Here is a 13997-nt window from a genome sequence, read left to right as displayed (position 1 = left end):
GGTGGTCCTCGGCCTCCCTCGGAGACCCTTTAGTTGTTTTTTGTCACAATAAATGGCCTCTTGTCCTGCCTCATGGCCTTCGACGCCATCCTTTGTCCTCCAGGGTGGTCCTCAGCCTCTCTCAGACGCCCTTTAGTTGGTTTTCATCACAATAAATGGTCTCTTGTCCTCCCTTGATGGCCTTCAATGTCATCCTTTGTCCTCCCTGGTGGTCCTCAGCCTCCCTCGGAGACCCTTTAGTTGTTTTTCATCACAATTAATGACCTCTTGTCCTGCCTTGGTGGGCTTTGGCCTCTACAGAGACCCTTTTGTTGGTTCTTGTCATAATAAACAGCCTCCTGTCCTCCCTCATGGCCTTCAATGTCATTGTTTGTCCTCCAGGGTGGTCCTCAGCCTCTCTCAGAGGCCCTTTAGTTGGTTTTCATCACAATAAACAGCCTCTTGTCGTCCCTCACAGCTTTCGACACCATCCTTTGTCCTCCCTGGTGGATCCTCAGCCTCCCTCGGAGACCCTTTAGTTGGTTTTCGTCACAATAAACAGCCTCTGGTCCTCCCTCACGGCCTTCGACACTGTCCTTTGTCCTCCCTGGTGGATCCTCAGCCTCCCCTGGAGTCCCTTTAGTTGGTTTTTCTCACAATAAATGGCCTCTTGTCCTCCCTCACGGCCTTTGACACCATCCTTTGTCCTCCCTGGTGGATCCTCAGCCTCCCCTGGAGACCCTTTAGTTGGTTTTCGTCACAATAAACGGCCTCTGGTCCTCCCTCACAGCCCTCGACAGTTTCCTTTGTCCTCCCTGGTGGTCCTCGGCTTCCTCCGGAGACCCTTTAGTTGGTTTTTGTCACAATAAATGGCCTCTTGTCCTGCCTCATGGCCTTCGACGCCATCCTTTGTCCTCCAGGGTGGTCCTCAGCCTCTCAGAGGCCCTTTAGTTGGTTTTCATCACAATAAATGGCCTCTTGTCGTCCCTCACAGCCTTCGACACCATCCTTTGTCCTCCCTGGTGGATCCTCAGCCTCCTTTCGAGTCCCTTTAGTTGATTTTTGTCACAATAAACAGCCTCTGGTCCTCCCTCACGGCCTTCGACACTGTCCTTTGTCCTCCCTGGTGGTCCTCGGCCTCCCTCGGAGACCCTTTAGTTGTTTTTTGTCACAATAAATGTCCTCTTGTCCTGCCTCATGGCCTTTGACACCATCCTTTGTCCTCCCTGGTGGATCCTCAGCCTCCCTTGGAGGCCCTTTAGTTGGTTTCCGTCACAATAAACAGCCTCTGGTCCTCCCTCGGTGGGCTTTGGCCTCTACAGAGACCCTTCCGTTGGTTCTTGTCATAAAACACAGCCTCTTGTCCTCCCAGGTGGGCCTCAACACTGTCCCTTGTCCTCCCCAGTGGTCCTCGGCCTCCCTTGGAGACCCTTTCGTTGCTTGACTCCCTCCAAGACCCTTTCGTTGGTCCTGGCCTCTGGTCACAGCCTCTGGTCCTCCCTCACGGCCTTCACCTGTGTCCTTTATCCTCCCTGGCGGATCCTCGGCCTCTCTTGGAGCCATTTTGCTTGGTTTCCACCCAATACTCGGCCTCTCGGCCTCCCTGGTCCTCCTCAGCCTCCCCTGGAGCCCCTTCCCTCGGTTCCTGTCTCGGTGTCGCCCTCCTGGCCTCCCTCTGGGCCTCGGCGCTGGCCCTCGGCCTCCACGGGGACCTCGGAGCCCCGGTGGCCCTCGGCCTCTGTCCCTTGTCCCTCCTGGTGGGGGCTGGCCTCCCTGGTTTTTATTGCCCTTTTTTTGGTTTTTATTGGTTTTTATTGTGTTTTTTGTTGTTGTTGTCGTTCATACACATATATAAATAATCGTTTCTTATTGTTTATTTATTTATTTATTTATTCATTATTGTTTTTATTGCTTTTTTTGGTCCTATTGCTTTTTACTGTTTTTCAATTCTTCTGTTTTTAGCGTTACCCCATGCCATGGGTACCCGTGACCATGCCTACCCCTTTAGGCTCTCCCCATGGGAACCCCCCCCTTGGCTACTCCCCCCATGGGTTCCCCCCCCTTGGGCCTCCCCCCCTGACCCCCTCTCTCCCCCCCAGCCCCATGGAGGCGCGCTTCACCCGGGCCAAGTCCCCGCTGCTGGAGCGGGCGCTGGCGCGGCCGCGGGGCGAGGTGGCGCTGGGCGCCTTCGCGCTGCTCTTCTCGGAGCTGGTGCAGTACTGCCAGCGCCGCGTCTACTCGGTGGCCGAGCTGCAGGCCCGCCTGGCCCGCCTGGGCCACCAGGTCGGCCTCCGCGTCCTCGACGCCCTGGTGGCCCGCGAGCGGGGCGGCCGCCGCGAGACCAAGGTGCTGAGCGCCCTCCTCTTCGTCAAGGGCCCCGTGTGGCGGGCCCTCTTCGGCAAGGAGGCCGACAAGCTGGAGCAGGCCAACGACGACCCCCGCACCTACTACGTGATCGAGAGGGAGCCGCTGCTCAACGCCTACATCTCGGTGCCGCGCGAGAACAGCACCCTCAACTGCGCCGCCTTCGCCGCCGGCCTGCTGGAGGCCGTGCTGGGCGCCAGCGGCTTCCCCGCCAAGGTGACGGCCCACTGGCACAAGGGCACCACGCTCATGATCAAGTTCGACGAGGCCGTCATCGCCCGCGACAAGAGCCTGGAGGGGCGCTGAGCGGGGCCGGGCAAGGGCCTGGGGGGCCTCGGGGTCCCTCGGGGTCCTGGAGCGCGATGGAGGCCCTCGGGGTTGTTCCTCGTCCCTGCCCTGGGCTCCTTTCCTTGGTTTTTGCCACTATAAATGGCCTCCTGTCCTCCCTGGTGGATCCTCGGCCTCCCCTGGAGTCCCTTTAGTTGATTTTTGTCACAATAAACGGCCTCTTGTCCTCCCTCACGGCCTTTGACACCATCCTTTGTCCTCCCTGGTAGTCTTCGGCCTCCCTTAAAGACCCTTTAGTTGTTTTTCATCACAATTAATGACCTCTTGTCCTGCCTTGGTGGGCTTTGGCCTCTACAGAGACCCTTCCGTTGGTTCTTGTCATAATAAACAGCCTCCTGTCCTCCCTCATGGCCTTCAACACCATCCTTTGTCCTCCAGGGTGGTCCTCAGCCTCTCAGAGGCCCTTTAGTTGGTTTTTCTCACAATAAACAGCCTCTGGTCCTCCCTCACGGCCCTCGACAGTGTCCTTTGTCCTCCCTGGTGGTCCTCGGCCTCCCTCGGAGACCCTTTAGTTGTTTTTTGTCACAATAAATGGCCTCTTGTCCTGCCTCATGGCCTTCGACGCCATCCTTTGTCCTCCAGGGTGGTCCTCAGCCTCTCTCAGACGCCCTTTAGTTGGTTTTCATCACAATAAATGGTCTCTTGTCCTCCCTTGATGGCCTTCAATGTCATCCTTTGTCCTCCCTGGTGGTCCTCAGCCTCCCTCGGAGACCCTTTAGTTGTTTTTCATCACAATTAATGACCTCTTGTCCTGCCTTGGTGGGCTTTGGCCTCTACAGAGACCCTTTTGTTGGTTCTTGTCATAATAAACAGCCTCCTGTCCTCCCTCATGGCCTTCAATGTCATTGTTTGTCCTCCAGGGTGGTCCTCAGCCTCTCTCAGAGGCCCTTTAGTTGGTTTTCATCACAATAAACAGCCTCTTGTCGTCCCTCACAGCTTTCGACACCATCCTTTGTCCTCCCTGGTGGATCCTCAGCCTCCCTCGGAGACCCTTTAGTTGGTTTTCGTCACAATAAACAGCCTCTGGTCCTCCCTCACGGCCTTCGACACTGTCCTTTGTCCTCCCTGGTGGATCCTCAGCCTCCCCTGGAGTCCCTTTAGTTGGTTTTTCTCACAATAAATGGCCTCTTGTCCTCCCTCACGGCCTTTGACACCATCCTTTGTCCTCCCTGGTGGATCCTCAGCCTCCCCTGGAGACCCTTTAGTTGGTTTTCGTCACAATAAACGGCCTCTGGTCCTCCCTCACAGCCCTCGACAGTTTCCTTTGTCCTCCCTGGTGGTCCTCGGCTTCCTCCGGAGACCCTTTAGTTGGTTTTTGTCACAATAAATGGCCTCTTGTCCTGCCTCATGGCCTTCGACGCCATCCTTTGTCCTCCAGGGTGGTCCTCAGCCTCTCAGAGGCCCTTTAGTTGGTTTTCATCACAATAAATGGCCTCTTGTCGTCCCTCACAGCCTTCGACACCATCCTTTGTCCTCCCTGGTGGATCCTCAGCCTCCTTTCGAGTCCCTTTAGTTGATTTTTGTCACAATAAACAGCCTCTGGTCCTCCCTCACGGCCTTCGACACTGTCCTTTGTCCTCCCTGGTGGTCCTCGGCCTCCCTCGGAGACCCTTTAGTTGTTTTTTGTCACAATAAATGTCCTCTTGTCCTGCCTCATGGCCTTTGACACCATCCTTTGTCCTCCCTGGTGGATCCTCAGCCTCCCTTGGAGGCCCTTTAGTTGGTTTCCGTCACAATAAACAGCCTCTGGTCCTCCCTCGGTGGGCTTTGGCCTCTACAGAGACCCTTCCGTTGGTTCTTGTCATAAAACACAGCCTCTTGTCCTCCCAGGTGGGCCTCAACACTGTCCCTTGTCCTCCCCAGTGGTCCTCGGCCTCCCTTGGAGACCCTTTCGTTGCTTGACTCCCTCCAAGACCCTTTCGTTGGTCCTGGCCTCTGGTCACAGCCTCTGGTCCTCCCTCACGGCCTTCACCTGTGTCCTTTATCCTCCCTGGCGGATCCTCGGCCTCTCTTGGAGCCATTTTGCTTGGTTTCCACCCAATACTCGGCCTCTCGGCCTCCCTGGTCCTCCTCAGCCTCCCCTGGAGCCCCTTCCCTCGGTTCCTGTCTCGGTGTCGCCCTCCTGGCCTCCCTCTGGGCCTCGGCGCTGGCCCTCGGCCTCCACGGGGACCTCGGAGCCCCGGTGGCCCTCGGCCTCTGTCCCTTGTCCCTCCTGGTGGGGGCTGGCCTCCCTGGTTTTTATTGCCCTTTTTTTGGTTTTTATTGGTTTTTATTGTGTTTTTTGTTGTTGTTGTCGTTCATACACATATATAAATAATCGTTTCTTATTGTTTATTTATTTATTTATTTATTCATTATTGTTTTTATTGCTTTTTTTGGTCCTATTGCTTTTTACTGTTTTTCAATTCTTCTGTTTTTAGCGTTACCCCATGCCATGGGTACCCGTGACCATGCCTACCCCTTTAGGCTCTCCCCATGGGAACCCCCCCCTTGGCTACTCCCCCCATGGGTTCCCCCCCCTTGGGCCTCCCCCCCTGACCCCCTCTCTCCCCCCCAGCCCCATGGAGGCGCGCTTCACCCGGGCCAAGTCCCCGCTGCTGGAGCGGGCGCTGGCGCGGCCGCGGGGCGAGGTGGCGCTGGGCGCCTTCGCGCTGCTCTTCTCGGAGCTGGTGCAGTACTGCCAGCGCCGCGTCTACTCGGTGGCCGAGCTGCAGGCCCGCCTGGCCCGCCTGGGCCACCAGGTCGGCCTCCGCGTCCTCGACGCCCTGGTGGCCCGCGAGCGGGGCGGCCGCCGCGAGACCAAGGTGCTGAGCGCCCTCCTCTTCGTCAAGGGCCCCGTGTGGCGGGCCCTCTTCGGCAAGGAGGCCGACAAGCTGGAGCAGGCCAACGACGACCCCCGCACCTACTACGTGATCGAGAGGGAGCCGCTGCTCAACGCCTACATCTCGGTGCCGCGCGAGAACAGCACCCTCAACTGCGCCGCCTTCGCCGCCGGCCTGCTGGAGGCCGTGCTGGGCGCCAGCGGCTTCCCCGCCAAGGTGACGGCCCACTGGCACAAGGGCACCACGCTCATGATCAAGTTCGACGAGGCCGTCATCGCCCGCGACAAGAGCCTGGAGGGGCGCTGAGCGGGGCCGGGCAAGGGCCTGGGGGGCCTCGGGGTCCCTCGGGGTCCTGGGGCGCGATGGAGGCCCACGGGGTTGTTCCTCGTCCCTGCCCTGGGCTCCTTTCCTTGGTTCCTGTCACTATAAATGGCCTCCTGTCCTCCCTGGTGGATCCTCGGCCTCCCCTGGAGTCCCTTTAGTTGGTTTTCGTCACAATAAACGGCCTCTGGTCCTCCCTCACGGCCTTCGACACTGTCCTTTGTCCTCCCTGGTGGTCCTCGGCCTCCCTCGGAGACCCTTTAGTTGGTTTTTCTCACAATAAACAGCCTCTTGTCCTCCCTCACGGCCTTTGACACCATCCTTTGTCCTCCCTGGTAGTCTTCGGCCTCCCTTAAAGACCCTTTAGTTGTTTTTCATCACAATTAATGACCTCTTGTCCTCCCTTGGTGGGCTTTGGCCTCTACAGAGACCCTTCCGTTGGTTCTTGTCATAATAAACAGCCTCCTGTCCTCCCTCATGGCCTTCAACACCATCCTTTGTCCTCCAGGGTGGTCCTCAGCCTCTCAGAGGCCCTTTAGTTGGTTTTCATCACAATAAACAGCCTCCTGTCCTCCCTCACGGCCTTTGACACCATCCTTTGTCCTCCCTGGTGGATCCTCGGCCTCCCCTGGAGTCCCTTTAGTTGATTTTTGTCACAATAAACAGCCTCTGGTCCTCCCTCACGGCCTTCGACACTGTCCTTTGTCCTCCCTGGTTGTCCTCAGCCTCTCTTAAAGACCCTTTAGTAGGTTTTCGTCCCAATAATTGACCTCTTGTCCTCCCTCACGGCCTTCGACACCATCCTTTGTCCTCCCTGGTGGATCCTCGGCCTCCCTCAGAGACCCTTTAGTTGGTTTTTGTCACAATAAACAGCCTCTGGTCCTCCCTCACAGCCCTCGACAGTGTCCTTTGTCCTCCCTGGTGGTCCTCGGCCTCCCTCAGAGACCCTTTAGTTGTTTTTCATCACAATTAATGACCTCTTGTCCTGCCTCGGTGGGCTTTGGCCTCTACAGAGACCCTTCCGTTGGTTCTTGTCATAATAAACAGCCTCCTGTCCTCCCTCATGGCCTTCAATGTCATTGTTTGTCCTCCAGGGTGGTCCTCAGCCTCTCTCAGAGGCCCTTTAGTTGGTTTTCATCACAATAAACGGCCTCTTGTCGTCCCTCACAGCTTTTGACACCATCCTTTGTCCTCCCTGGTGGATCCTCAGCCTCCTTTCGAGTCCCTTTAGTTGGTTTTCGTCACAATAAACAGCCTCTGGTCCTCCCTCACGGCCCTCGACAGTGTCCTTTGTCCTCCCTGGTAGTCTTCGGCCTCCCTTGGAGACCCTTTAGTTGGTTTTTGTCACAATAAATGGCCTCTTGTCCTGCCTCATGGCCTTCGACGCCATCCTTTGTCCTCCAGGGTGGTCCTCAGCCTCTCTCAGAGGCCCTTTAGTTGGTTTTCATCACAATAAATGGTCTCTTGTCCTCCCTTGATGGCCTTCAATGTCATTGTTTGTCCTCCCTGGTGGTCCTCAGCCTCCCTTGGAGACCCTTTAGTAGGTTTTCGTCCCAATAAATGCCCTCTTGTCCTCCCTCGGTGGGCTTTGGCCTCTACAGAGCCCCTTCCGTTGGTTCTTGTCATAAAACACAGCCTCCTGTCCTCCCACATTGGCCTCAACACTGTCCCTTGTCCTCCCCAGTGGTCCTCGGCCTCCCTTGGAGACCCTTTCGTTGCTTGACTCCCTCCAAGACCCTTTCGTTGGTCCTGGCCTCTGGTCACAGCCTCTGGTCCTCCCTCACGGCCTTCGCCTGTGTCCTTTATCCTCCCTGGCGGATCCTCGGCCTCTCTTGGAGCCATTTTGCTTGGTTTCCACCCAATACTCGGCCTCTCGGCCTCCCTGGTCCTCCTCAGCCTCCCCTGGAGCCCCTTCCCTCGGTTCCTGTCTCGGTGTCGCCCTCCTGGCCTCCCTCTGGGCCTCGGCGCTGGCCCTCGGCCTCCACGGGGACCTCGGAGCCCCGGTGGCCCTCGGCCTCTGTCCCTTGTCCCTCCTGGTGGGGGCTGGCCTCCCTGGGTTTTATTGGCCTTTGAGTGTTTTTTTGGGGGGTTTATTGGCCTTTTAGTGCTTTTTATTGGGTTTTAATGGCCCTTTAGTGGTTTTTATTGGGTTTTATTGGCCTTTTCTTGGTTTTTTATTGGTTTTTATTCTTTTTTCTTTCTTTCTTTTTCTTTGTTTTTATATATTTTTTTAAATCGTTTTTTATTGTTTTCTATTTGTTTATTTATTTTTATAGTTTTTTTTTAGCTTTTTCTGTTCTATTGCTTTTTATAGTTTTTTAATTCTTTTTTTAATTGTTTTTTATATTTTTTTAATCTTTTATCCCTTTTTTTTTAATTTATTTTTTTAAACACTATTTATCATTTTTTATCTTTTTTATCGTTTTTTATCTTTTTTTTATCGTTTTTTATCACTTTTGTCCCCATAAGCAGCCTCCCATCCCACTCTTTCCCGGGGGGGGGGGTTGGGGACATCCCAGTCCCTCAGCACCATCCCTTGTGTCCCCCCCCCCACTTGGGGACACCGGGGGGGTCCCTGGGGACCCCAGGAAGTCCCCCCCATCCCTGTCCCCGTCCCCCCCCCCCCGAGCTGTCACGGGGCGGGTGGCCACATCCTGCCCCCACCGCCCCCCCCCCCTCTTCTTCCTGCCCAAAATGCTGCGGTGGCACCAAGGGGGGGGGGGGGGGGCACGTGGCTGGGGGTGGCACCGGGTGGGGTGGCACGTGGGGGGGTGGCACTGGGGGGGGGTGGCACATATCGGGGGGGGGTGACACGTGCAGGGGTGGCACCAGGGGGGGGTGACACATGTCTGGGGGGGGCACATGGGGGGTGGCACTGGGGGAGGTGGCACCCGTGGGGGGGGGGGGGTGGCACCGGGGGGGGGGTGTCACACGTGTGGGGGTGGCACCCTTGGGGGTTCACCAGGGGGGTGGCACATGTCTGGGGGTGGTTACTGGGGGGGTTGACACGTGCGGGGGTGGCACTGGGGGGGTGGCACCCGTGGGGGGGGGGTGGCACCGGTGGCACTGCAGCCATGGGCCAGGGCCGGGCAGGTGCTGAGGCGGGGGGCTGGGGGGGGGCGGGCGGTTTGGGGGGGTCCTCGTGCCCCCCCCCAACTCCCCCTGACCCATCCCTGTCCCCACAGGCTGGGGGGGGCCGTGGGGACCCCTCGGGACCCCCCCGGGGCTCTGCCTGCTGCTGGGGGCGGCTTTCGTGGCCTGGGGGCTGCTGCTGGGGGCCCTGCTGGGGCGGCGTGAGTGGGGGGGGGACATCGGGGGGGCTTGGGGACACTGGGGACAAGGGGGGGGATATGGGGGGGGTGGGGACATGGGGGGGATGTAGGGGAGGGGGGGACATGGGGGGACATGGGGGGGACGTGGGGACAAGGGGGGGGAAATGGGGGGGGTGGGGGGATGTGGGGGCATGGGGGGGGGAGGAGGTGACGTGGGGGGATTTGGGGACAATGGGGGGGGCTGTGGGGGGGGAGGGGGGACATGGGGGGGATTTGGGGACATGGGGGGACATGGGGACATTGGGGACAATGGGGGGGGATGGGGGGTGGGGGCGTGGGGGGGGTGGGGACATGGGGGGGTGTAGGGGGGACACGGGGGGTGGGGGATGGAGGGAGATGGGGACATGGGGACACGGGGGGGTCACGGTGTCACCGCCCCCCCCCCCCACAGATGCGGCGCTGAGCCAGGAGCTGCGGAGCCTGAGGGAGAGCCAGGAGAGGCTGGAGGCCAACGGTGGGACGGGGGGGGCAGGGGGGGGCAAGGGGACAATGGGTGACAGTGGGTGACAGCAGGTGACACTGGGTGACAGAGGGTGACAATTGGTGACGGTGATAGTGGGTGACAATGGGTGACAGTGGTTGACGGGGTGATGTGGTGACAGTGGATGACAGCGGGTGACAATCGTGACAATGGGTGACAGTGAGTGACAATGGGTGACAGTGACAGCAGGTGACAATGGATGACAATGGGTGACAATGGGTGACAATAGGTGACAGTGGGTGACAGTGACAGTGGGTGACAATGAGTGACAATGGGTGACAGCGGGTGACAGTGGGTGATGGGGGTGACGGGGGGTGACAATAGGTGACAGCGGGTGACACTGGGTGACAGCAGGTGACAGTGTTGCCGTGCCACCCGCAGGCTCGGCGCTGGCGCTGGTGCTGGCGGTGCTGGAGGGGAACCAGACGCGGCTGCAGCAGCGCGGTGGGTGGCAGCGACCCCCCCGTGTCACTGTGACCCCCCGTGTCACTGTGACCCCCCCGTGTCACTGTGACCCCCCGTGTCCCTGTGTGGCCCTCCCGTGTCCCTGTGACCCCCCCGTGTCCCTGTGACCCCACCGTGTCCCTGTGTGACCCCTTCTGTGCCCTGTGACCCCCCCCCCGTGTCCCTGTGTGACCCCCCCATGTCACCATGACCCCCCCATGTCACTGTGACCCCCCATGTCACCATGACCCCCCGTGTCCCTGTGACCCCCCCCGTGTCCCTGTGACCCCCCCCGTGTCCCTGTGTGACCCCTTCTGTGCCCTGTGACCCCCCCATGTCACCGTGACCCCCCCATGTCCCTGTGTGACCCCCCTGTGTCCCTGTGACCCCCCCATGTCACCGTGACCCCCCCGTATCCCCAATGTCCCCCCCCCCAGGCACGGCGACAGCGGCGCTGCTGGACGTGCTGGCTGCCAACCAGAGTGCCACCAGGATGGAAGGTGGGGACAGGGGACAGGGGTCAGGGGTCAGGGGTCAGGGGTCAGGGGTCAGGGGTCACGGGGTGCCGGCGCTGTCCCCGCAGTGTCGGGGACGCTGGTGGCCGTGTGGCGGGACCGCGACGCCACCCGCACGGCGCTGCACAGCCCTGCTGCAGGCACTCTGGGCACACAACGGTGAGGGGGGGGCAACGGGGGGGGGGGCAGCGGGGGGGGGGGCACCTGGGGGGGGGCACATGGGGGGGGGGCACCTTGGGGGAGGCACCTGGGGGGGACATCATGGGGGGGGGACAGTGGGGGGGGGCAACATGGGGGGGGAGAACGTCATGGGGGGGGCACCTTGGGGGGGGGCACCTTGGGGGGGCACCTGGGGGGGGACATCATGGGGGGGGGACAGTGGGGGGGGGCAACATGGGGGGGGGAGAACTTCATGGGGGGGGCACCTGGGGGGGCATGATGAGGGGGGACATCATGGGGGGGCACCTGGGGGGGGGACATCATGGGGGGGGCAACGGGGGGGGCACCTGGGGGGGGGATATCATGGGGGGGGTACCATAGGGGGGGGTCATCGGGGGGGGGGGACATCATGGGGGGAGGCAAGCATGGGGGGGGGACACCAAGGGTGGGGAGACACCATGGGGGGGGGGGGCATCTGGGGGGGAACATCATCGGGGGGGCATCTGGGGGGGCAGGATGGGGGGGCAACCATGGGGGGGGGTCATTATGGGGGCGACGACATCGGAGGGGGACATCATGGGGGGGGGCACTATGGGGGGGTCATCACGGGGGGAAACTGCAGGGGGGGGACAGCATGGGGGTGGGGGGGGACATCATGGGGGGGGGGCACTATGGGGGGGGACATCATGGGGGGGGGTACACCATGGGGGGGGAGAACCACAGGAGGGGGACACCACTGGGGGAGGGGGGTCACAGGTGGTGACCCCGTGCCCCCCCCCCCGTGCCCCCCCGTGCCCCCCCCCTTTATGCCCCCCCCCCCCCCCCAGCCTCGGGGTGCCGCGTGTGCCCCCCCGGCTGGCGGCTGCACGGGGGGAGCTGCTTCCAGTTCGGCAGCGGCCCCGCGGGGTGGGCGCAGGCCCAGGGGGTCTGCAGGGGGCTGGGCGCCCACCTGGCCGTCATCGGGGACCCCCAGGAGCAGGTGAGCACCCATGGGTGCTGGGGGGGTGGGTGGGGGGGGGGGAAATCCCGCTGCATAGGGTGGGGGGCACCCATGGGTGGGGGATGATGGATGCGGGGTGCTGGATGGGGGGGTCTGTGGGGGGGAACGGAGGGTCAAGGGGGGTCTGGGGGTTTGGGGGGGGTCCTTTTATTGTGTGTCCCCCCCCAGGCCTTCCTGGCGGGCTGGCCCCCCCCCACGACTCCTGGATCGGGCTCCACGACCGCAGCACCGAGGGCTCCTTCCAGTGGGTGGACGGCAGCGCCCTGAGCTACCGGTGGGGCTGGGGGGGCGCGGGGGGTGGGGGGGGCGTGGGGGGGCGTGGGGGGCATGGGGGGGTCGTGGGGAGCTGGGGGTTATAAGGGGCTGTGGGATTATTGGGGGGCTGGGGGATTACGGGGGGTATGGGGGACTGGGGGGCTATGGGATTATGGGGGGTTGTGGGATTATGGGGGGCTATGGGATTATGGGGGCTATGAGGGGCTGTAGGGTTAGTGGGGCTATGGGATTATGGGGGGCTGTGGGATTATGGGGGGGCTATGGGATTACGGGGGGGCTATGGGATTATGGGGGCTATGAGGGGCTGTAGGGTTAGTGGGGCTATGGGATTATGGGGAGAACGGGATTATGGGGGGGCTATGGGATTATGGGGGGGATATGGGATTATGGGGGGTATGAGGGGTTGTAGGGTTAGTGGGGGCTATGGGATTATGGGGGGCTATGGGATTATGGGGAGAACGGGATTATGGGGGGGCTGGGGGATTATGGGGGGTATGGGGGGTTGGGGGTCTATGGGATTATGGGGGAGCTATGGGATTATGGGGGATATGGGATTATGGGGGGCTGTGGGATTATGGGGGGTATGAGGGGCTGTAGGGTTAGTGGGGGCTATGGGATTACAGGGGGCTATGGGATTACGGGGGGCTATGGGATTATGGGGGGGCTATGGGATTATGGGGGCTATGGGATTACGGCGGCTCTATGGGGTCAGAGGGCTCTCTGTGGCTATGGGGGGGGGGCTATGGGGTAGGGGTGCCGCCCCCTGACCCCCCCCTCCCCCAAATTCCCCCCCCCCCCCCAGGAACTGGCGCTGGGGCAGCCGGACGAGGCGGGGGGGGCGAGGACTGCGTGGCCATGGACCCCCGGGGGGCGTGGGGGGACCGGCCCTGCGCCGCCTCCCCGGGGGGGTGGGTGTGCGAGCGGCCATGGGGGTGCTGAGCCCCCCCCCGACACCCCCCCGGAACCCCCCCCCAGAGCTCGGGGACAATAAATCTGTCTGGGACACCTGGGGACAGCCTGGGGCGCTTGGGGACACGGGGGGGGGCATTTGGGGACAGCGGGGGGGCATTTGGGGACACCGGGGGGGCATTTGGGGACGCCGGGGGGGGGGCACCTGGGGACTTGGGGACAGGGGGGCATCTGGGGACACCAGGGGGGCATTTGGGGCACTTGGGGACACCGGGGGGCATTTGGGGTGCTTGGGGACACCGGGGGGGCACCTGGGGCACTTGGGGACACCGGGGGGGGCATTTGGGGACACCGGGGTGGCACTTGGAGCACTTGGGGACACTGGGGGGGCATTGAGGCATTTGGGGACACCGGTGGGGGCATTTGGGTCACTTGGGGACACGGGGGGGGGGGCATTTGGGGACACTGAGGGGGCGTTTGGGGCACTTGGGGACACTGGGGGGGGGGCACCTGGGGGCTTGGGGACACCGGGGGGCATTTGGGGACACTGGAGGGGCATTTGGGGGCTTGGGGACACCGGGGAGGGGCACTTGGGGCACTCGGGGAAACTGGGGGGGGGGCATTTGGGCACTTGGGGACACCGGGGGGGCATTTAGGGACACCGCGGAGGGGCACCTGGGGGCTTTGGGGACAGGGGGGCATCTGGGGACACCGGGGGGGCATTTGAACTGCTTGGGGACACCGGGGGAGGGGCATTTGGGGACACCGGGGCATCTGGGGACACCGGGGGGGCATTTGGGGACATCTGGGGACACAGCGGGTGGGATGCCCCCCCCCGCCCCGCACCCCCCCACCCCCCAGGACCCCCAAACCCCACAGACGCGAGGGGGGCTCCGTGGAGTGGTTTATTGGGGGGGGGGGCACAAAGGGGGCGGGGTCACAAAGGGGGCGGGGCCACGGCTGTGAAAGGGGCGGGTCGGGGGGTCACACGGGGGGGTCACGGGGGGGGGACCTCGGTGACCCCCCCCAGCTGGGCGACCTCCGCCC

At 61.7% G+C, this 13997-nt stretch overlaps 3 protein-coding genes across 3 annotated transcripts; all 3 read left to right on the top strand.

The window, feature by feature from the left end:
• The first annotated feature begins 2071 nt into the window (after positions 1 to 2071).
• LOC309890580 (trafficking protein particle complex subunit 5) lies at positions 2072 to 2862 on the top strand. Its single transcript, XM_082785002.1, has one exon. The coding sequence runs from the start codon at positions 2083 to 2085 to the stop codon at positions 2647 to 2649; it is 567 nt and encodes a 188-aa protein (XP_082641128.1). The 5' UTR covers positions 2072 to 2082; the 3' UTR covers positions 2650 to 2862.
• A 2379-nt stretch (positions 2863 to 5241) lies between these two features.
• On the top strand, positions 5242 to 6053 carry LOC309890584 (trafficking protein particle complex subunit 5). The gene has a single exon (XM_082785006.1). It carries the CDS (start codon positions 5253 to 5255, stop codon positions 5817 to 5819), a length of 567 nt encoding a protein of 188 aa, XP_082641132.1. The 5' UTR covers positions 5242 to 5252; the 3' UTR covers positions 5820 to 6053.
• Positions 6054 to 9006: 2953 nt separating this feature from the next.
• Positions 9007 to 13677, top strand: LOC309890581 (uncharacterized protein; the record flags this gene model as incomplete). Its single annotated transcript, XM_082785003.1, has 9 exons — positions 9007 to 9127; positions 9558 to 9620; positions 10029 to 10091; positions 10529 to 10591; positions 10675 to 10765; positions 11593 to 11744; positions 11934 to 12039; positions 12844 to 13036; positions 13645 to 13677. Exons 4-9 carry the CDS (start codon positions 10585 to 10587, stop codon positions 13675 to 13677), a joined length of 582 nt encoding a protein of 193 aa, XP_082641129.1. The 5' UTR covers positions 9007 to 9127; positions 9558 to 9620; positions 10029 to 10091; positions 10529 to 10584.
• Between the last annotated feature and the right edge of the window lie 320 nt (positions 13678 to 13997).

This window comes from Aythya marila (assembly GCF_965140915.1).
Source record: "Aythya marila genome assembly, contig: HAP1_HAP1_SCAFFOLD_769, whole genome shotgun sequence".
NCBI lineage: Eukaryota > Metazoa > Chordata > Aves > Anseriformes > Anatidae > Aythya > Aythya marila.
This window is presented reverse-complemented; position numbering and strand designations above follow the sequence as displayed.

Coding starts and splice junctions, on each gene's coding strand:
- LOC309890580 (XM_082785002.1), top strand. CDS start 2,083: ATGGAGGCGCGCTTCACCCGGGCCAAGTCCCCGCTGCTGGAGCGGGCG.
- LOC309890584 (XM_082785006.1), top strand. CDS start 5,253: ATGGAGGCGCGCTTCACCCGGGCCAAGTCCCCGCTGCTGGAGCGGGCG.